This window comes from Strongylocentrotus purpuratus, unplaced genomic scaffold (assembly GCF_000002235.5).
Source record: "Strongylocentrotus purpuratus isolate Spur 01 unplaced genomic scaffold, Spur_5.0 spur5_contig_840, whole genome shotgun sequence".
Classification (NCBI taxonomy): Eukaryota; Metazoa; Echinodermata; class Echinoidea; order Camarodonta; family Strongylocentrotidae; genus Strongylocentrotus; species Strongylocentrotus purpuratus.
The window spans coordinates 1,180,581-1,204,967 of record NW_022145547.1 but is presented as its reverse complement, the minus strand read 5'-3'; the positions used below and the strand labels follow the sequence as shown (position 1 = coordinate 1,204,967).

General features: G+C 37.4%; 1 protein-coding gene across 1 annotated transcript; it reads right to left on the bottom strand.

The window, feature by feature from the left end:
• Nucleotides 1-117: 117 nt before the first annotated feature.
• LOC580832 (glutaryl-CoA dehydrogenase, mitochondrial) lies at nt 118-14,972 on the bottom strand. The gene is made up of 9 exons (XM_030988631.1): nt 14,791-14,972; nt 9,131-9,310; nt 8,175-8,408; nt 7,496-7,625; nt 6,997-7,219; nt 5,184-5,287; nt 4,280-4,405; nt 2,760-2,920; nt 118-2,083 (listed from the first exon to the last, which is right to left on the bottom strand). Exons 1-9 carry the CDS (start codon nt 14,891-14,893, stop codon nt 2,010-2,012), a joined length of 1,335 nt encoding a protein of 444 aa, XP_030844491.1. The 5' UTR covers nt 14,894-14,972; the 3' UTR covers nt 118-2,009.
• Nucleotides 14,973-24,387: the final 9,415 nt, after the last annotated feature.

The window sequence follows — 24,387 nt, the reverse complement described above, 5'->3', positions numbered from 1 at the left end:
ATTTACATTTTTTTACACCTAGGTGACCTAGCACATCCATAGTTTCTATTCCATGCATACTCCCAAGAGGAATCTACAACAACAAAATTAAAATAATAAATTCAGTAACAGGCCATGTTTCTGCTTTCAAATGCTTTTATTCACTCACACCATTTATACATGTTCAAATAAAAATATACACTTTGTAATTGTTGACATAATTCTTCTTTCAACGTCTATATCCCCATCAAATATGAAGAAGGATTTTGCGCCATTCTGCTTCTCGTCAACTTGTCACACATGACATTCATAATGGCATAACACATGGAAATAGGGAAAAATACAAGTTATCTCAAGAAAACAAACGTTTTGTGGAAAAATAAACACATTAAAATCATGCTAGTATCAGTTGAAACAAAAGAAACATACCCAACATTAAACATGACCATGCTATTGGCATATCAACAAAAACTTGAATGTAAAATGTGCCAGAGAGTTTTAATTTTTTTTAATTGCTAAATAATGCACTTACTAAAGTGACATGATTTTCACCAAGGCCTCTACAAATTATAACTTTCATGTTGGCATATGATTGATTTGCAACTACTTAACCTTATTTCCACATATTCAAGGACATAAATTAAAACAATAATTAGTGCATGCACTTGTAAGCAAAGAGATAATGAATCAATTGAGAAAAATAGTTTTATGTCAACACTTGATGTAAGCTCATAAACATGACATCGATTGACCCCTTATTTGTAATAAGTTGTCCCTTCTACATGTATCTGTACACTAATGTGTATTTGGTAAGGGGTTACATTTAGGAATTCATTAATGTAATTTAAATATGTAAGTATTTAAGTATTATATTAAGTAAAAAAAAATATGATACAGATGCATATATAAATCAATTCAAAACTTGTAAAAGGAAATTAAGTCTATAGCAATATTTCAGACACAACTACAAAACATACACAGGCATTGTGTATTTTAATATACGGGTACATGTACATGTAAATTCACACATATTTTTCAAACATTTTCCCCCCTTCAAATTCAGCACAGTCTTATTTTTCTCTCCAAGACGTATAAATAACCATAAAAATATATGTATATTGGCAGAGGAGACAGTTTAATTTTTGTTCACAGTTTTATACTTTTGATGTATCATTCAAGTCTTCAGCAAGTGAATCTGCTAAATGAAACAAAATAACTGCATTCTATATTTATCTATCATTTCTACCGGATAAACGATTGTTTGCTAAATTGCTAAAAGACAAGTTCCATTTCTCTCACTTAACAATGTGGGGCAAAGAGGGAGGGGGGGGGGCAATTACAGTAATAATAATCAGGATAGTTGAGATTGTGATTGGTCAAAAAAGACCATGAAAAAACATGTGAGATCTATCAACACTTTTTATCAGGGACAACGCATAGCACACAGTTCACTACCCATTGGTCATTTTTTTCAATATTCATCTAGTAACAATTACATTTTCATTAAGTAAATGACATTTTAAAAATGGTCTGAGTAGGCAAATACTGTTGACACCCACATGTATATTTTGATACAGCATACTCTCACTACAGTAAGAAAATTTGGGGAGGGGAGGGGGTTTTAACTTTTTTCACGTATTGAATCTGAGTCCTAAAATGCAAACAAAATAATTAAATTTCACAAAAATATGGTGCATAAAGAAAGAAACAAGTGACAATACCAGAATGTCAAAGGACTTTTTTTACGGGCAGCTTTAGTACATCCTGTTGGTAATTATGATAGATATCTAAGACTTTCTCCAGAAATAACATGAGGAAGATAGTTAGCAAATGTCACACAAAGTGCAGGAACACCACGAAACAACTACTTCTTAGAATTACAGTCCATGCAAGCCCGGGCTAGGGGAAGGGAAGACAGGACAAGATCACAACCCCTGCCCCTCTCCACAGCTGGATCACATCAATAACATTGTCAGAGCTTTTTGGTTAAAGCTTAAGGGTAAGTCCATCATCTACTATGGTCCCGTCTTCTAGCCTGTAGCTGTGAACGACTGGAGTCCTGTGATAGCTCGACCAAGGATAAGCGCATGGATGTCATGTGTGCCTGCAAAAGATGCAACAATTATCAAGTTAATATATCGCATATGCAAACAATCTGATGCCATTGGTGTGGGGCATCATCTACACTTATAGAATGTGATATGAATACGATGGAATAAAAACTAGGATGCCAAGTACTTGTAAGTTAAGTGTGCTTGGAGGGTCACCTACTTGCTGTAGAACAGTTCACAAACCCATTGAAATTAACCAGTATACATCTTATAAGAACTAGATATTCCTTATAAGCCTAGAGCATGTAAGATGCTAGCAAGCCGTAACAATCAATCAATGTTTATACCCTGCATTTGACATCTGAGAAAAAAAGACGTACAAGTTGAAAGCATCACTATGAAATCAAAACAAATCATCTATGAATTGAATAAATTTGTATTATTATTTGTTCCACTTTCATTTCAAATGGGTTCACTGTCAAATCATGTCTTGCTCGGCATTCAATGATACAACAACCACACCTTGTTCTTATCTTATGTCTAAATTAGCATCATATTGGATAGAATGTGTAATTACAAATGTATACCTTATTCTTATTCTCTTCACACACTTTGGGTTAGGGTTAGGATTTCTCAAGGTGGCACAGTAGGTGGATTTTGATACTAGAAGACTTCAAAATCATGCATGGTTTGCTCTGGAGAGCAAGCTAGAATATACAGATTTCTTACCTTCATATGTATTAACAGCCTCTAGATTCATGACATGTCTGATGACATGATACTCATCACAGATGCCGTTACCACCAAGCATGTCTCTAGCTACCCTAGCGATGTCCAGGGATTTACCACAAGAGTTCCTCTTGATCAGGGAGATCATATCTGGTGTAGCTCTGATGAAAAACAAAATTTATTTATTTATTTATTTATAATTTTATTTATTAGTCTTTTTTTAGTAGGGTGGCTCCATCAGTAGTTAAATACCGTTTTCCGTGGAGGCCCTACAACATAAATACAAAATTAACAAACATAATGAAAACAAACAATCCAAATCGAAACAAAATGAATTAAGTTACAACATTTTCAAACAAAAGAAAAGAAACAAAAACAACACAATGGACCAGTTCATTGATTTAAATTATTATAGCGCCAAAACAAAAGAGTAAATGAAGAATTTGATGGCGCATTTAAAAAAAAAATAGGTAAAGTATTCCAGAAAGCTGCACCATCAAATGAAAAACTTTGTTTCCCCATCTGAAAAATTACAAGGTGAATGTGACTGAATTAGAAAATGACAGCTCAAGAAGTACAAAACTACAGTCAAACCTGCTTTAGGGACCACCTGTCTACAACGACCACATTCTTTGTTTCCCTTGAAAATGGTGTCTCATTGAAACATGTACCAAAGGAACCTGTCTACAAAGACCACTTTTTGTGTTTCCCTTGGGCAGTCGCTAAAGACAGGTTTGACTGTATATTAAATGTTGTCAGTAGTATTTCTACAATATCAGCATGATTGATTAATCCTTCTCGTGCTGTAGGCAACAATTGCCAACAATTAAAGAATTAATGAAAGAAAGAAACTGCAAAATACAGCATTTCGATCAATCCATTGTCAACATAATTCTCTCATCCCCAGAAGCTACATACAGGAACTGCCTGATTTGTGTCGGCAGTGGGTTAAATGAAAGAAATCTGAGGACTGTAAAGCATAGTAATAATCATTGCTGGAAGTTTCTTTAGACTGTTTGCATGAATCAGGTTAAATCACTTTCTTGTAGGAGGAAAGTCCAACTCAAGAATCTAGACATTATTTATTTTAGGAGAAGGAATAATTAGTTTTTTACTTCCCAAAAAAGAACAGGTACAGGTACCTATCTGTTCAAATAGTATGGCTGTTTGTTTACTTGGTGTCACATATTGGGTTTTGAGAACAGAGAAAAGAAAAGTTATCTTCTTTAAGAAATTTGTTATGGTATTCATCCTTTGAATAAAAAGAAACCCTTAAAAAATCTGTGAAATCAGGCATGAGCTCTGATTTTGGACATTTTGATGAGCCTATTCTTAAACATTGTCAGGAAAATTTCAAAAAAGGATTATACCAAGCGACCTGAATTAATTCATTTCATGTCAATGCCTCTTTACTTGTTAGACTGTCATCCCATCAGCCATACATAACCAGATTTGTTTATGAACTACATGTATTTCGTCATCAGGCAAGATCTAAAATTACATCTAAACTTTGTACTCACTTTCCTTGATCCTTGAGTCTTCCAACCTGAATACATGATTGTAGTCCAAGGGAGATCTCTGTCAACATGTCAGCCATCTTTTTCTGCATCAACTGATTCCTGGCCAACGGTGAGCCGAACTGAACCCTGGGAAGGCAAGATGACATTATAGTCAAACAAAAGTCACTCCAGCGCCCTGTCTTGCAATCAATCCTTATCAATCACAACTCGATCTGGCGCTGCTCAGTGGCTGCCGGGCTCACGATCAATTAGGCAAAAAGAATTTCAGTTTTGGTTTAATAAAATTTGGAGTGGACTATTAGGCTATTATTATTATTATTATATGATCATATAGGCATTCTACAAGAGTTGCCCAGGGATGAAGTAGATATTTGATTGTTACACTCTATCAAGGGAATGAAACAATATCATGACCAATCAGCCTTAAAAAGTGCTCAAGTTACCACCTTGCCTAATTTCACAGCCTTCAAATCATACACATCTATGTCAATTGAAAAAAAAAAAAATTCTACACAAAATTTAAAAATTATAAAACTCAAATTAAAAAAAGAAATACAGATTGTCCTCAAACTGACTATTATATTTATGTGTTCAAGTAATTAAAGAATAAAAACTACCAGAAAAAAATACACAAATTTCATAGAAACATCATTCAACAAAATAGGAGAGGATGAGGAAAAACCACACCAAATTCAGACTACGGTAGGCGTTGTGGCATGCGCCTGTAATCTAGCTAACAATGGAAGTTACAAACTGATTCAGCTGAGGACGCAGGTTTCGAAACTGAGTCACGTCTTTTGAATGGTGACGTTTAAAGGTCAGTCCCCAGACGTAAACAATCATATCCGATTCATACACGTCTGTAAAAGCCCAATACACACACACACATTTTTTAAAAACTTACCTGTCCAGTGTGTACTGTCTTGCTGTCTCCAGGCAGAACTCAGCAGCACCCAACGTGCCCCATGCGATGCCGTACCTCGCATTGTTCAGACAACCAAACGGACCCTGCAAATATGAACAAACTTGTAATAATGCGTGAACTTACGATTGCTCTCAGGTGCACTATCGGAGTATGAGGGATCATGATGAATAAAGGACTGCATGTCTTTACTTTCGATGATGGCTCATTACCACAACTAGAGAGCCCGTTCAATTTGTTAGGTAGTTCACATAACTCTTTGTCTTTCAATAAATCACAACCTGTGAAAATGGGATTAGCTAGAATGTTCCTCAGTGGAGTGGGGTTTAACCCTATTTAGCCCGGGCTATTTTGAAACTGCATAGCCCGGGGAGGGGGGGGGGGGGGCTTCTACGGCCCCCCCCCTATGATCTTGGCCGTGAAACGACCGATCGCCGCGAAAATTTGCATACATGTCAAGTGAAGTGTATAGAATACTATGGTAATTTCAATTTTTTGAAAAATTCGCTCATTTGCATATTTATGGTAATTTATGCAAATAAGGTCATAGAATTCACATTTTTGCACATAAATCAGACATTATTCTTATTTAAGCATTCTTTTTCACTACATATATTTGTTAGACCATTTGGAATAATAATACAACACAAAAAATTGAATAACCAGGGTTATTCCTTATGTTATCTATTGTTTTGATAATTTCTTATGTATTTCTTTGTTTTTTTAACTTATGTATTTTATTGTTTTTGTTGTTTTATTTAATTTCCAACTATAATTCAACTATTTTGAACCCAAAATAAACACCTAAACTATAAACAAGACCAAATAACCAATGTTTTATCTCTTTATTTGAAAGATGAGAATTCAGTATGTTTTGTACACAAATCACAAAAATGAGCGATTTTCGGGCTGACATGCAAAGACAAAAGGACACGTGACTTTGTAATGGTAGGTCCGATTTTCAAAAAAATTCTTTCAAAAGATGCGCAAGATTTCAAAGAAAAAAGTCACAAAATTTCAGTGCAAGATTTTCTTGCGTTAAAAAATAATCGCGAAAAATGTCGGGGGGGGGGGGCTTCTAAAGCCCCCCCCCCGGGCTAAATAGGGTTAAGCGCTGTACAGTGCAGAATTGCAACTGAATCCAGTGACCATGGTAACGAAACTAAAAGCACTTTGGTCGGTTACATAACTTACATTGTAAATATAAAGGTACCATATAAAAAAACAGTTGTTATTATCATCAAAATAATTAGCATGCACGAGCAGGACTGAACATGAGCTCCGAGTGCTCCAGTATCAAACATCCTCAGCAGGGCCCTGTTTCATAAAAACTTGTTACTAATAACAACTGCCACAGATCTATGACAGATCTGCTCACAGCCAATCAAATGCTAGGATTTCAGTAACTTATAACAATACACCAGTTTACGGTTATGGGCGACATTTTAATTTAAGGGTAAACAAACCATTGACCTCTAGAGGTCAGTGGTTTACGCGTAAAATAAGATAGCGCCCATGCAAATATGATGTGAGCGCACAGCGCAGGCAGTGTCATCAATGTTTTCAGATGTGCATGTATTGTTGCATCACTGCCTGCACTGTGCGCTCACATCATATTTGCATGGGCGCGTCTTAATTTACGTGTAAACTGACCTCTAGAGGTCAGTGGTTTGTTTACTCGCAAGTTACCCGCAAGTTAAAATGGCACCCATGTCAGCGCATGCGCACTGTTATAACCGTAAACTGGTGTATTAGCGTAACTAGGAGTAAGGGGTCAAAGGTCAAGACTACTCACCCCAAGGCCCTTGACATTAGGCAGCATGTTCTCTTCTGGGATCTCCACATCTTCCATCACAATCTGTCCCGTGGCCGAAGCACGCAGGGAGAACTTGCCATCGATGTAAGGAGCAGAAAGACCTTTCATTCCCTTCTCTAGGATGAAGCCTCTGATCTTGCCACCTTCCTCGTGGTTCTTGCCCCACACCACAAACACATCAGCGATTGGGGAATTAGTGATCCTAAGTAACGAGATACAAAAGTGCTTGGTTTAATTAAGATCATTTCAAATGCATAATATTTGTTATGTCTACTTTATATTTGCCTCTAGAAAAATTCTCTCCCTGCTAAGATAATTCATTTCTATTTGATCAACATAAATGTTCATAGTAGGGTAAAAGTGATTTATCATGTACAATGTATCAATTTCTCATTCATATGTGCAGCACAATGTCACGTTTTCAGCTTTTGGATCACATCCCCTAGAATAAGAAATACTACCCTGGATGGATACATACCATGACTTGGCTCCATTAAGAGTGTATGTCTTTGATGACGGATTGTAGACTGCCTTGGTCTCCATACCTGCTGGGTCACTGCCATGGTTGGGTTCAGTCAGTCCAAAGGCTCCAATTAGCTCTCCAGAAGCTGTATGGCATAGTAGAGAAGAAGAGACAAAGAATAAGGTTGTTAAGTCCTGTGAAGTGTGAATGCTGTGAGAGCTTCCTGAAAAAGTGTGCATTCTTGATGAAGTCCAATATGACAGGCTACATGTATGCGCTATATTACTGGTAACCCATGTTGTTCCAAGGGTAGGTTCATTCCCATTGAAACAAATTGTTTTATGCAGTTGAAATGGGTTGCTCAAATTCGTTATTAAGAAGCAAGATTTCCATGATTATTTTATTTAGGAAAAGTAATGTTCAGCCCTGTTACAGACCCTGCATGCTCCTGCTCTGTCTCTCACTCTCACTGACTCCCCTCCCCCCTCTCTCTCTCTCTCTCTCTCTTCTTTTTCTTCTTCTTCTTCACTACCCCCCCCCCCTCTCTCTCTCTCTATGTCCGACAGTATTTATATTCTCCATGTGTTTCTCTCTATGTTGCATTCTTTTTCTCTTCCCCTCCATCTCTCTTCAAACATATCTTTATCTTTCTCTCTCCCACGCTCTCTTTCTATCTCTCTCTATACATCCTTACCCAGTCTTGGTAGGTATTTCTCTTTCTGTGCCTCTGTCCCATACTCATTGATAGGATGCATAACGAGCGAAGACTGGACGCTGAAAGCTGACCTGTAGCTGCTATCTACATACTCTATCTCCCTGGCAAGTAACCCATAAGCAACAGACGATACCCCAGCACACCCGTAGCCCTTGATGGTTGGCCCAAGAACTCCTAGAGCACCAAGCTCATGGAAGATATCTCGGTCAAACACTGCACAGGTTGAAAGGGTAAGAAAAAAGAATTTATATTTAAAGATAAAGATCAGTTCTGGCATGCGATTGCATTGTGAAAGAAACGTTGTAGAATCCATCAGAAAAGGTTGATCATCTAGCATATAAGTATTGGTGTGTACTGCAAGGTTCTGGAATCATCAAAATGATAAGAAATTTGCCCAAGTCTTGGTAAAGTTACAAGCACTGTACACAGAAAGATGTATATGGGACTACGCAACACATTCACGATATCTATCCGGTCCAGATACATGTAGATATACTAATTTACCAAATACATCAATTAGGAGGCGGCTTCTCGGCAAAATTTGTATCAAAACACATTCTTTCAAATGATTGGTAATAAGAGCTTCCATTTCATTTTTTGAGAGGGGGCGTTTCCAAAACTGGTCTTTATCTTTAAAGCTCTACAAATTATACCTTAAGAATGATTTGTACATTTTTTATTTGAAATAAAAAGATCGATCAACATTTAAAACATGCACCATTCTTAAAGTCTTTCATATCATTGGCTTCTAAACCAAAATTGAGTCACTTAGTCTCGACTCCATTTTTTAGAAATTCAAGGTCCTGCCATTTTTAAATGAATAGTAACAAGCAATTCTTGGTCATGAGGCTATAATGAAAACTAATCATAATCTCAGGATATGACTCTATTTGGTGCCTTGACCTGCTATCATCCTGTTCTAAACAACTATTTACCTCCGTTTCTATTTGCCATTAGGATCCTAGGCATGAGCTTCTCTTGGCAGTAAACTCTGAACTGATCCCGAACCATGATCTCTTCTTCTGTCAGCTGGCTCTCCAGATTGAGGGCATCTTTCCAGTTGAACTCCACCTTTCCTCCACTTTTTTTATCACTAGAATCTGACCTTGCAACAGCTATCATCAAAAGAAACATGCGGAGTTAAGGAAACTATAATTGTTGCAATTTTGTGGGTGGTACAAATAATTAAAAAATATATATATGCCAATAATAGCCATATTACACAAAGTAGTGCAAAACATTGAATTTTCTTCAAAAGAAATTTGATGGAATATTTTTAACAGATTTTACAGATCATGTTTCGGACATACAGGTACAATGAGAGAATGGAATGGAAATGGGTTTAGAAAATAGAAGAAAAAAATGCTTTGGAATATTGGGGAAAGATATGAAATCAAAAAATTACACTGATGAAAAATATACCGGTAAAACTTATTTTTAAATCTTTCACAAGAAATTGTGATACTTTGCAAAGTTCTAACTAACATCAATTTGCTGAGTCTTTCCCGAGTCTCTGAGATTGAGAATAAATTGGTCAACAAATCTGAAACGTTAGTATTTACTCATTAGATTCTACATTTGTTTACAACTTTACATCACATAAATATAAATATAAATATAAAAGAGAACAAATTCTGAAAGCTTGGATTTCACATCATTTCAAATACAATTTTCATATCTTGGCTAAAAAACAATCTCCTAGCTCCTCCCATCCATAAATACAATAATGCTGCTGATGCAATGTCTATGCTAGCCCATCCCTCTAAACCATGACTAGGGTGTCTGAACGATTTTTCAATTTTCCCTTTGGGATCATTTTTCACCATTATGGTTGGATAATTGAAATATAATACATTTCAAATTTCAAGACTCACCGATGTTTCTATCAAAAGATACAGCCCCCAAAATCTAAGCAACATTCATTCAATTTTTGTCAGAATCGACAAAAAAGACGTACATGCAGAGTTATTTTGTTTTGCTAAATGTAGCAAAACAGCGGCATTGCGCAATATGCAAGCACATTCCTGTTGCTTTAATACATGTAGCTGTATGCGCTACTTGGACGCGTTCGCAAGCTCCACCTTCATGGTCTTCCGTGTGCGGGTCCGTATGGCAATTCACAAACACACACGCGATACCGCATGTGTGTCCGAATGCATGCATGTGCAGATTCTACGCGTGGTCACCATGGGTTTGGGCTGAGCAGAGCTCACGCCTCGCTACTTAGCTAATACGGGAAGGGTACTTTCAAACTGTAATAACTTGTGATCCCATGGGCCTAGCTAAAAAATAAGTGCATGAATATATTCCTTACGACTGGGACTACTTATCGGTCTGGGAGTCATTTCTAAAAAGTGGCTAATTTCGGAGCTGGGATGGGAACAACATTTGAATCCCTGCTTTGACCAAGATATTTTTAGAATTCCGAGATGACACCCCTTTGGAAATATGGAGATTAATCTGCTCTTTCATATGACACCTCATTTCTTGAGTATCACCTTCAGGATCACAAGAAATAAAGGTTTGAATCTCGATTTTTAAATATTAGCCTAGAAATGACCACAAAACGGAAAAAATGACATTTTTTTCTGACAAATCTGCCAAGAGTCTGGGATATAAATAAATGACAACTAGGCACAGTAATACAAATACGATTTTCTGAAAATTCAGGTGTGATTTTTAAAGTTTCTTTCAAGTTTATTTCTGCGCATCGCAGCGCTAATTTTCTTCATTGCTTCAAAATCAATTTTTTTTTTGTTGCAACAAATTTGATACAAGGTCTGCGAGTGTTCCCTGTTCCTTGCGTGTTGGAAGTTAAGTCATAGTCTACATAGGTTGCATTGACTCTAGGGCTGCGACGAGTAGTCGAATGCTCGAGTACCCGCACTGTTGACAACTACTCGAGTACGATTTCTCATACTCGAATATTCGGCCGCAAAAAAAAAAAAAAATAGTGACTGCCGCTGGCATGGTACCGTCGGTAAATCACTCAGTCAGCTCAATCACTTTCAAACTCACCACTCAGAGACTGGGACCAAATGTCCGGATTTCTGTTTGGACTCGGAGGAAAATGGATTATTCTGCCATCTTTGGTTTTTAAAACAGCATTGTTTACTGTTGTTATTATTATTAAATCTGCGCCTTCAACTGCAACTCAAAGTAAAATTGCATGAGTTTTCGGAGACGGACCTGGGATACTGCTTCCGTGGTATGGTGGTGGCCAAAAAAAAAAAAATTATTAAAAAAAAAAAAATATTCGAGTATTCGCTTGTAAGCCTGGGAGTGTACTCGGGTACCTCATTACACGGTTGTGCACAGCCTTATTTGACTCGCACATGAACAAATGGGAGAAAACAAAATGTCAAATGGAGAAATAAACAAGCTTTTGTATAGTTATTAGAGATCTACCAAGGTTTGTTTGTTGGTTTAATTTATTATATAGTCTCAATTAGAATTCAGAATTATCTTACTGAAAAGTTAAGAACACCGAAGATGTTCTCGATCGTAGTTACTTTCATTTTGCCAGCAGCCAATCTAGCGTTGTTTTGGCAAAAAGCTAGCCTGTTACCTTCCCACTGCTAACCTATCGAGTCCCGGTAAATTTGCGCGCTGCGTATCTCCGAAGCTGCATTGGTCTCGTGGCAAACTCCCAGCCCGCTAGCTTCCCACCATGGACCAATCGTGGTATGGCGAGAGTGTGTGTGCGAGGCACGATTTTTAGTACGGTTACTTCTTGGTCAGTTTTCTTATTTCTTTGGTTGTAGAGTAAGACTGCCAAACTTCGGACGTTGCCAAACTTTGGACAAAATTACTTCAACGGCACGAACGCAAAATATGAGCCTAGCTCAGGCAGGTACATGTAACTTGCATGCATTTGATACTACCACTAACCTACATGTATATCGTTAGTACAGAAAGTTAGGGCAGGTTGCCGTCTGCAAAACTCACAACAAACATCGAATTCAGAGACAGATTTCAGGTTACCTAGATTTTTACAGTTCGTTAACAGGGGAGTTAAGGTGTAGAGCCTCCAATATATCGATTACAATCAAATCCTTGGCATATTTCAGGTGGTTTCTGCCAAAATTATGGGAGCTTATGAGATACTTTTTAACACTATTGCGAAAATTTTCTAATGGCGGCCATTACCACGGAGCTAGGGGTATAAACAGACTCCCCTACTGGAAGATGGCGCTCTTCCACGCTTCGGACAGGCAACATTGAGTGTTATTTTGACTACGAAAAAGTAGCGTTTTCGTAAGATTTTAGCACCAAAATATTGTGTGAGTGTTGTGAAATACACCTTTTTGATAGTTTTACCAAACTTAAATCTACCCAAAACAAGAAAATAATACTCTTTTTCATGAAATCAACGCAGTCAAATTTACCCCCGTCGTACAATTTTTGATCTGGTTTCCAAACCTCTGATGAATGCGCACTTTAGCGGGCGCGCTATACATGCGCTATGCGCTATACGTGCGCTACACATAAACAGGGTCCAGACAACTCGCCTCGCCACAATACCCTGGACATCTCGCCACAATACCCTGGACAATTCGCCATGGGCGAGTTGTCCAGGGTATTGTGGCGAGTTGTTTTGGGGCGGGTTGTCTTTGTGGCGAGTTGTCTGGAATTCACATGAACGTCCAAAGTTTGGAATGAAAAAAGGTTCGGCGGGTAATTAAATAATTCTAGTTTTCCATTTCCTTTGCTAATTTTCTTTTACATGACAAACATAAACAGTATTTGCACAATAATAGTATATTTGGTCTTTCAATAATTAAAAAAGAATTTAATGTTTTCCCCCGTTATGTCTTAACCCTTACTGTACTGGGCTATTTTGAGCACCCACTGACTGGGGGAGGGGGGGGGGGGCCTGGGAGGCCCCCCCTATGATCTCGGCCGTCGATTGTCCGATGAACACGAAAATTTGCACGTTTGTAGATATTTACGTAAGGAACAAGATGGTATAATTTTTTTTTTCCGAATATGCAAATTTTTGTCGTTAGCCTAATTAATTATGCAAAAATGCTAATTTTATGCATTTTACAGAAAACGTTTCAAACTCCACTTTTTGAATGTTGAAACTCATTATTCATTTGAAACTTCTTTTTTAACTCAAAAAAGTTAATTTAATGTAATTAATAATGATAATTTATGCAAATTTTGATGCAATTTTTTTTTTTTGATGACATGCGCATACTAATTGTTATGTAACGCCTTACAGGTATATCGACGAAAATGGTATCAAAATGTGCGTGAGACTTGAGGGAAAAAAGTCATGAAACGACAATTCAAAATTCCAAGCGGTTGCGGCGCAAACTCCGAAAATGTCGAGGGGGGGGGGCCTCCCAGGCCCCCCCCCAGTACAGTAAGGGTTAAGTGTCCGAAGTTTGGCGGTCTTACTCTACAACAATTAAAAAGATAATTTCTTTAAATTAGCTGCTGACGTGGTTCATACTAATTGTCTGATGTGTTTTCAAGTCAATTTTGTGAATATTTTTTTTGGTATGAATTTGCCTAGGCTCTAGATCTAGAGTAGAGGCTCCGGTCTGCGGCCGATCCGCGGGAACTGCCGATTTTATTTTTATGCAAATACTCACAGCATACTGCAATACCCTCAATGTAGAGTCCATATACTTCCTCATTAAATAGAAGGCACAAATAACCTAACTGACCCACCGCGTGGTCAGCATTGTCCACTTTCGAAATGCTTCGAGTTGCCCTGAGTGCGGCCATGCATTTCCCGGCGGGCGGCATGGCTGGCACGCATTGCGTCACAAAGCTTTATGCGCAACGTCACAATCAAAGCATGTACCAAATTACTACGGGTAACCCAAATTCTCATGTTTATCTGTTGTTACGGTAATTTTGTCAAGTTTTAAACAATTTCACCTTTTCCTTGAATAGATCATCCCAACTAGGGAGGAACGGGGTACAAACTCCTAGAAACTAGCAGGTCATAGCGGGTACACACATCAGCACACATACCATCGTACACAAGCCTGCATGTTATGTGTGTATTGACACCCCCGGCCGCACACGAGGCAGGCACGCAATTACGACTCGGTTTGCGGCCTCCCCATGAAACTAGCCCTGCGGCGCGGTGGCACAATCAAAATTTCTGCGATAGGAAACAGACCACAGCCATCATACTTCCACAACAACATCAAATTTCACCTCCAATCAGACAAAGAGAGCTGCAATATTGATCTAGGCATGACTCGATCTCTTAACTTAAAAGTTAGCACCTGCTGGAATTTTTATCGCCGACTGGTGTCGTAGATTTCCGGCAACGCTGACGGATACTCCGTACCGATCGGAGCATCTGCTACAGACGTTTTCGGCAAAGCAGAACCTACCGGGGAAGCCACGGTAGGTTTCAATCGCATATTATTGATTTGCATGTATTTTTTTCTGTGGTCTATTCCATGCCGCAAACCACAGCATCTACTCTATGAGGGGATTTTATTTTTAGCACACAACATACGGCGCGCGATCAGATACCGTACCATGACAACAATATAAGTATGTGGTACAATGTATTATAAAACCGCTATTACATCAGAGATCTTTGTTTATAAATAAAGGATACATTCAGTTGCTGGTAGCGTTCCTAAGGATCTACATGGTAAAAAAACAACTGGTTGAACTAGTTTCCTCAGTAAATCGGATGTTAAAATTCTCCGGACGGCCATTATTTCTATTATTCAGTCGTAGATATGATCACTCTGACGAAGTAGGTTTTCTTTTTACGCAATCTAATCAATGACGTCATATGATCAATAGCCTTCATTTCAAACGACTTCAATAATTGCTTGTGAATACAATTAATGTCAAAATTACATTATTTTCATTATGAATATGAATATAGATCGAAATTGAATTCTGTAAATCAAATAGTATATCTAAAACAAAAATAGGCCCTTCATCTGTTGCATTTGTCATCACATTTTTAGTATTTTATAATGATTCAAACAAAAATAAACCTTAGCGACTAGACAAAATTTGACGACGGCTATTCATTTCGACCAATAAGAAACACTGAATGCAACACACCTTCATCCGCAGCAACGCTGCAGTTCTGAGACAAAAAGATAATTTGGCAAAATGATGAAAGGTGAAAAAGAAATAAAGGAAGAAAGAAACAGGAAAAAACAAACACATAGTGAATCCATGAACTATTGTTAGAAGAAGTTATAGATCGGAACAGAAAAAAGTAAATCGCAAGAAAACAGAAAAAAGTTTTCAAACAAAGAAAAAAAAAGAAAAAAAAAAAAGAGAAACATTCAAGAGAGAAAGAAAGAATCGCAATTTTTGGATTACGAAAGAAAAAATTTGTATACCCAGGCGCGGATCCAGGATTTCTTAGGGGGGGGGGGGGGCCAAATTTGAAAATTATGCAAGCCAAATGTTGGTACGAAGTGGTGACCAGCATTGACGTAATTGGGGGGGGGGGGGTGCAGGGAGGGGATTTCCCCCCTCCCTCCTCCGCAAGGCGCCGAAGATTTGACGTTTCGTTAAATTATTAGAGAAAGAAGACGATTCGTTGTACCGTTCTCGAAAATAGTCCTCGTCTGAATACAGTTTCCCCCTCCCGCGCGAAGCGCGGAAGCTTTTACGTTTCATTAAATCATAGGCCAATGCTAGAGCGCCGCAATGGCAGCATAGCTAAAGCTAGCTGGGGTAATAATCTCCAAGTTTGGAAGCGCTTAGTGATTCCCCTTCTTTTCCCCTTCTTTTTTCCCCTTTTTTCTTTTTTGCAACAAAACTGAACGAGTTTACAATAACCATTGTAATAAAACGGAATTCATTAAATAAATACATTAGACAGAGTTCGATACACCACTAAAAACCATCTGCATGTTGTATGTACAAGGTGAAAACAGCAGCTGGTAAATGAACTAATGAATATCCAAACTTATAAATATCTTATTCCTCCTTATTTCCGTGATCTGAAAAGATACTGGTACTTTCAATGAACACATGTGATATATCCTGGTTAAGGTTGTTTGAAAACATTCAAGCATTTTGCACTCTGTGCTCCGTCAATGTTTGCTGTATATGCAAATACTTTTATATTTTTAATTTGACTTTATAATTCTATATTAAGTCCTCCGTATGTGTCGTACACAAATCACCAATAGCAATTACGTGGTATAGTAATTTAAATGTTTTATAAGTGAATGGTTTGTCGTGAACTAGTCAAAGGCAAGTATATAACTTCATTTGATGCATTTCCTTTGTGTCTACACTAAATTACCTGAACCTGAATGTATCAATGTGTTGTATATGAACAATAAAATGAAATTGAAAAGAAAACAGAAAAAAGAAACCGCAATTGTTCTCACCTTCTTTTCACCCTTTTCTTTTTTTTCTTTCTCTTCTTTCTTTCCCCTTCTCTTTCCCTTCTTTTCCTTCTCTCTCTCTCTCTCTCTCTCTCTCTCTCTCTCTCTCTCTCTTTTTTCGGGGGTGGGGGGGGGGGGGGCAAGGCCCGCTCGCCCCCTGGATCCCCTGGGGAGGGGAGCACTAATTTTTTTCCCGGAAATTCGAAAATCGCGCCGACCAATATTAACCCCTTAACCCCCCCCCCCCCTGCGTACACGTCTGAGTGAATCCATGTAGTAGTGAAAGAAGAAGTGATAGACCCAAACAGAAAAATTACATAAATCGCAAGAAGAAAAAAAGAGAGAGAGACAAATTAAAAAAAGAAAGAAATAATCGCAATTCTAGATTTCCCAAAAAATAAAAAAATATTTGTGTCTTTTTTAAATTGGGCCTATACTTTCGTTTTAAATCGCTTAGGCAACAGTCGTTATATCTTTTTTTTTTTACATGAAAGTCTAAGTTTACGTTGTATTTCAAGTTCTCCTTTAGATCTCTTTTAAATTTTAGAAATTACATAATAACTAAATTAAACTGTTTGCATTTCAAATTATTTAAAACATTCACCTTATAAATTTTATATTGAGCAAACCATAAGATAATGTTAAAGGAAACCAAACCCCAAGTAATAATTCTACTTTTTCTGAGAGATTTATTAAATTATTGCCCATAAATCTACAAGATTCCCCACCAAAGTGTATGATAGAGGTATAAAGCAAAAATAAAGTACAGTTTCTCAGCACGACATGTGCATCGCCATTTTCTTGATAATGTAACGTACTATTCGAAGTCGTTTATCAAGTAAATGCATTCCAATTTATGGATGCTTCTTTCCCAGACGTGTGTAGTGATGAAGCATTTCATTCACCTGCTATTATCCTTTGTACTACAATTGCCAGAATGCAAATTGCATAAATAAGTTAGTGCTCTTCCGGGGTGAAGATTTCTCATAAATAAAATGGATTTGTCAACTGCTATAGTGTAGTATTTATAAATTAATTTTGTTACAATTGTGCCCCTGTTATTTATTTTTCACCTAATATTATTTCTATCATCTCAGTTATTATTTTTGTTCATCGAAAAGTAAAGGCTTCGTTATTGAAATAAAAATTCTTTCCAACTAAAGCTTGGTGCATGATACATGTACAACTTCAACAGGTACGTCACATTTTCAAAAAAATGGCTGCGCCCATGTTATGCTGAAAGCCATCACATCATGCGCAGAATATCTTCATTTATATGTATCTTGTACATTTTCGTAAGGAATATTGAACATCAAAGGGCATGAATACATCTCATTTTTCAGAATACCTACACTTATTCTTTGGGTTTAGGTTTCCTTTAAGAAGAATCGTATTTTTGTTATCAATGTCATCAGGGGTGTCTCCAAAGGGCGGGTGTGGGGTGCGACACCCCCCACCTGTCAGGATATTGTCGGTCAAATTGCGCTGCCGTCGGGAAAAAAGAGAAAAGGGGGAGGGGAAAAAAGAGAGGGAAAGGGAAAGAAAAGAAAAAAAGAAAATGAAAAGAAAAGAAAGAAAGGAAAAGAAAGGAAAGAAAGGAAAAGAAAGGAAAGAAAAGAGAAGAAAGAAGGAAAAAAAGAAAAAGAGAGAAAAAGAAAGAAAGAAAAAAAAAAGGAAAAAAAAGAAGAAAAAGGAAACGAAAGAAAAAGGGGATGAAATAGAGGAGAGAGAGGGGAGTAAGAGCCTGATAGAGGAGAAGTGGGAGTAAAAGAGAGAGGGGGTTGTTGGGTGGAGTCGTCTCGTCGAGGGAGCAAGAAAGACACGGGTAAATATTTTGCTGTGTCGGGTCAGCTGTGTCGGTATTCTTGCTCGATCCTCGTGTACTATATCAATGTTTGAAGTCGGTGAGATGTATATTGTCGGTCGGCCGACAAGTTTTTTTCCTTACGAATTGTGACTTTTTATCCGCTGTGACGAATTCGAGAGTGACTACAACTACATTACTTGTATTTTCTCGAAGTTTCACTTTCCTATAATATCAGCTAAAGAAGTCAGAGGTTCACATTTTCAGGTAAACTAAATTCAAACAAGGATTAAGAGTCAACAACGATACGACGAATCGTCTTCCTTTCTCTATATTTTGATGAAACGCCAAAAATTCCGCGCTTCGCATGGGAGGGGGAAATTTCATTTAGACGAGTCGAGAACGGTACAACGCCAATCGTCTTCTTTTTCTAATAATTTAAGGAAACGTCTAAGCTTCCGCGCTTCGCGCGAGAGGGGGAAACTGAATTCAGATGAAAAGGCCTAAGAAGAGTCGAAAACGGTGCAACGAATCGTCTTCTTTCAATAATAATTAAATCAAACGTCTAAGCTTGTTGCGTTTCGCGCGGGAAGAGGGTTACTGAATTCAAACAAGGATTAATAGTCGAAAACGGTACAACGAATCGTCTGCTTTTTCTAATAATTTAAAGTCAAAGCTTCCGCGCTTCGCGCTAAAGGGGGAACTGAATTCAGAAACTTAGGGCTTAATAGGAGTCGAAAACGGTACAACGAATCGTCTTCTTTCTCTAATAATTTAATGAAACGTAAAAACTTCCGCGCTTCGCGCGTGAGGGGGTAACTTCATTCAGACAAAGAGTCGGGAACAGTACACTGAATCGTCTGATTTTTCTCATAATTTAATGAAACGTCGAAGAGGGGTAGAAACTGAATTCAAACAAGGATTAACAGTCGAGAACGGTACGGCAAATCGTCTTCTTTTTATAATAATTCAATGAAACGATAAACTTTCGCGCTTTGCGCGGAAGGGGGAGGGGGAACGTCATTCAGACAAGGATTAACAGTCGAGAACGGTGCAATAAATCGCCTTCTTTTCCAAATAATTTAAGGAAACGTCTAAGCTGTTGTATGTTGGGGCGCCTTGAGGACCTTGCAAGGTCGATACGTGCGCTATATAAGAATCCAATATTATTATTATTATTAAGCTTCCGCGCTTCGCGCGGGTGGCCTATCAACCACACCGCTCTTTAAGTGATTCGCTTGCTCACTACCGCCCCTCCCCAAAATAAGATACTAGCTCCGCGCCTGCATTAAAATATATATAGCTATGACGCTGACTAAGTTGACGAAATAATTCGTATATTTATGTCGTCAAGAAAAATGACAATTTTCGCATACGTAAGTACTATAGATAGTCCATAGGAAAAACAATTTAGCCTTCGGCCCTGGGTTTATAGGGTTAAATTTGTAGATATTGGGACATTTAATTTTGTCGGTAATGGTTGCTAGTTTTGTCGGTAATCGTTGGCCTCTACAACCCCCCCCCCCCCCACCGAAAAAGGTCTAGCGACGCCCCTGAATGGCATACCAAGTAAATAATGCTTTTTCATTAATATGAATGTACACATCATTAGCAGAATCGATTAAGCATTTACTTTATAGAACATGAAAAGTATCTCTGTTGCAGTATTTGCACGTAATATCAGATGCAATCTTCCTACTTAAATATATCATTGTGTTGATTTGTTTAAACGGTAAGATCTTCTGAAAAACTTAAAATTATATTGCTTTGTTCCGTTATTTATCAACTTTCCAAACTTATCTATCTCTCTAGCTCATATATTTATATATATATATATATATCTCTCTCTCTCAAATCTTTCTCTCTCTCTCTCTCTCTTTCTCTCTCTCTCCCTTTATTTCTCTCTCTTTCTCTCTCTCTCTCTCTCTGTAGTCTCTGAGACTAACTGTGGAAAAAGTGCAGGAACGCAATCATAAGCGATGCTTGACTAGGATGGCGGCCTCAAAAGAAAAATCTTTTAGTGTGAGCCCTTTAAACAAGATGTCAAAAGGCCTGTGAGACCGACATTGTTGGCCTTGTGGTATGTCACCCTAAGACCAATTATACTCTAGGATCACGGATTTGTCCACACTAGTGGATATAGTTAGAAAAGTTGGTTTCACTATTCTAAAGAAATAAGTCCACATTAACGTTGATTAATGACACCTCAATCCAAAATTTATTTAGAACATTAACGGAAAATGAATTAACAGTACTTTATAAAGTTAAAAAAATATTGTATATTTGAGATTATGTACATCCATCGCAAAGAACACAATGTGAAAGCTCTATTAATGTCAGCATCATGACATATTGTTAAATACATGTACAACCCGAAAATGAAAAACTCTCTTCGTGATATTTAATGTGTTATAAAATTATTAAGAGAGTAGTTCTGAAGCAACAACATCAATAACATCATTCTCTTTTATACAGATAGGCAGCTTTTAAACAGAGAACAACAAAGTTAAAATTGAGACAAATAATCAAGGTGATAGAGCATAACATAGAAAATGTTGGGAAGATAGTTTTAATCTATTTAACAAGTTTTACACTCCCGTAATTTTAGTTTGCTTTTTTACGCTAATCGTTTCATTGCAATCACTCTAAAAGCGTATTTTTCTTAACGTGCATCCAAATAGAATCCATACTCAATATGTGACTGAACAACCATTTTATAACCATGGTAAAGTAAGTAGGCACAATTAATGTTTCATTTTCTAGAGGAACCAATGAACTCAAATAACTACCAGTAAGTGTTCCCCTAACGGGGAATAATCGGGGCAGCGCCAGGAGAGTCATGACTTGACGGACATGTGCGCTATATAAAAAGCCATTATTATTATTATCATTATTATTAACCTAGCAGACTTCAACAAATAAGTACTCTTTTTATTTTTACAGTGCTGTAAACAAAATAAAAGTACAATTATTCTCACTTATGTTGAATGGAGAAAACAAAATGGAAAATCTGTTGTTTCATTTTGTCATTGTCTTCCTTTATGTTTTAATCGATTACAGATGTAAAGTGCTTAACACAGTTTTAATTATCATAACCCTGCACACGGCCAGCACACCATGCGTGCAACATCTCACCTTATCGCGTCCCCACATAAGTTCATGCAGGGCAATATGAGTAGACAATCACAACAATTTTGTACATCTTACCAGGTTCCTCATCCATGTATGGAGCTTCCTCACAATTCCAAGACTACAAAATACATTTCCAGTCCAACCTTCCAAACAGTTACTTAAGGCAATGAATACAATTCATTCATAAGCGTTCTTCCTGTGTACTGGTTGATAAAGTGAAAAGCAAATATATTTAAAATATCCCTGTGCTTGTTTGTGAGTAGTTTGCATACCTTTCAGGTCTACATCAACATACTGGCAATCATTGACTGACTGATACATACACTACATTTTGATAAGAAAAAACACATCATGGAAGCAAGCTTTAGAAGCCTGATGCCCAGGTCATATGTGTCATGCAAATGTTAATGTAATTAGAATATTAAACAGGGTTCTATCAGATTTGATAAAACTCACATAAAATAATGTCACATTGCTTTATCCTATTCTTTTACAATCCAAAATTTAATTCATCAAATACTTTCAACTCTTTTATATTACATTTGGTAAGGGCACAAAATCTGTTTGCCTGTTATAATAAATGGTAATATGGGAACAGCTTTTGACATTTGAATTCATTTAGGTTCTATAAGTGATCAGCATGATGACCAGTGAGCAAAGAGATGTCAGCAATGTCACACAGCTAGAAGTGAGACCCTCAGAGCTGGATCTTTTGTCGTTGCAAGTTGGTTCAGTACAACAGGATGTGCAATGTGTAATAATACTATTCGCCATCGTGCAGTAAGGTCCACCACCTTCATGCAATTCAATGCATGGCTCATCTATGCATCCACGCGACACAACCGTGTGTGTTGAGTTCTCATAATGATCAGTCTGCAAGAAAGGAAGATTATGGCTATGTAACTTGATCTAGTGTAGAATTTTCATTTCATCATTTGATTTCTTCAAAATACAAATCGCACGGCTCTTTCCCTCATCCAGTTAACTTAAGGTGTTGTCTTTTTGTCTTTGATAGATGTCCCACTATTTTTGGTCTCTTGCTTCGTAGTGTATTTGATTATTGTTTTCTTTGATTTGAAACGAAAATCAAGCAAAAGAGAAAAACAAAACAAACAGACAAACTAGCACTTACCCCAAGTTTATGAAGACGGAATAAATATACAAATAAGACACAATATAAGATCAGGTAAAATTCTAGATTAATGTTTACTTTGTAAAAATTTATGTCTTCTGTTTCACAACATCAATTAAGAGATGTATCCTTATTGTATTTTCAATTATCAACCCAAACTATATACCCATGCTAGATTAACCCTTAGGATACTGTGAAGAAATGTAAATGTCAAAGTATTTGAATACCCAGCAACGCTGTCCTTCATAGCATGTAGGAGTTAGTACTCCATCGGCGCTTGCAATGTCATCAGTAGTAGAGCAAACATCCGATATGGCATCAGTCGAACAAGAATAACATTGAAGAGTCTGCAAGGAAAAGTTAATGCACATGGTATTAGTTTCAAAGGTATTGAAAGAATGGATTATCTAATTGTATAATACTTGGATACGTGGTCAGCTTGTATCGCTAAAAATGCACAAATACTATCCATTCCATGTTCTACATAAAAGGTGAACCCAAACCATATTCAGATACAAAATTATGTTTAGTGACAAAACAAATGTAAACGGCAGAATTGTAAAATAATTTCTAAGCAAACAATTTCTGTTTTTGTTCAGAATATCAATTAAATGTATTCTGTAGGCAACACGTCATTACCTTTAACATGGAGAAGGTTCTTTCTTAAGAAATCTCTTTCACAGACCTTCCTAACAAAAAATTGTATATTTTTAGATCATTATTAATGATAAATACATTATACATAGCCAGACAAAACGTGTACAATATTGAAAAAGCCTCTCCCATCAAGCTTTAAAAGATTTCATTTCACTTACCCCTTGTATTCTTGTGGCTGGGGTAGTCGATGTAGTGTTGGCAGTTTCACTTACACTGGCCGGGGTAGTTGCTGTAGTGATGGAAGTTTGATAATGTATCATTATTGATATGATGTAAAGACATGAAATGTTATTAATACATAATTATGTTTTCATACCTTGCTAGGTGATTCAGAAGCAGGGGCGTCGCCAAAGGGGGGGGGGGGGTGCGACACCCCCCGCCCCACCTGTCAGGATATTGTCGGTAAAATTGCGCTGCCGTCGGGAAAAAGAGAAAAGGGGGAGGGGAAAAAAGAGAGGAAAAAAAAGAGAGGGAAAAAAAGAGAGGGAAAGGGAAAGAAAAGAAAAAAAGAAAGGAAAAGAAAAGAAAGAAAGGAAAAGAAAGGAAAGAAAAGAGAAGAAAGAAAGAGAAAGAAAAAAAGAGGGAGGAGAGGAAAGAAAGGAAAAGAAGGAAAAGAAAGAAAAGAAAGGAAAAAAAGAAGAAAAAAGAGTGAAAGGGAAACAAAAGAAACGGGGGATGAAAGAGAGGAGAGAGAGGGGAGGTAAGAGTCTGAGAGAGGAGGAGTGGGAGTAAAAGAGAGAAGGGGGTTGTTGGGTGGAGTCGTCTCGTCGAGGGAGCAAGGAAGACACGGGTAAATATGTTGCTGTGTCGGGTCTGCTGTGTCGGTATTCTTGCTCGATCCTCGTGTACTATATCAATGCATAAGTTTGAAGTCGGTGGGATGTATACTGTCGGTCGGCCGACAAGTTTTTTTCCCTACGAACTGTGACTTCATATCCGCTGTGACGACTTCGAGAGTGACTACAACTACAATACTTGTATTTTCTCGAAGTTTCGCTTTCCTATAATATCAGCTAAAGAAATCAGAGGTTAACAATTTTCGGGGAAACTAAATTCAAACAAGGTTTAAGAGTCAACAACGGTACGACGAATCGTTTTCCTTTCTTTATATTGTGATGA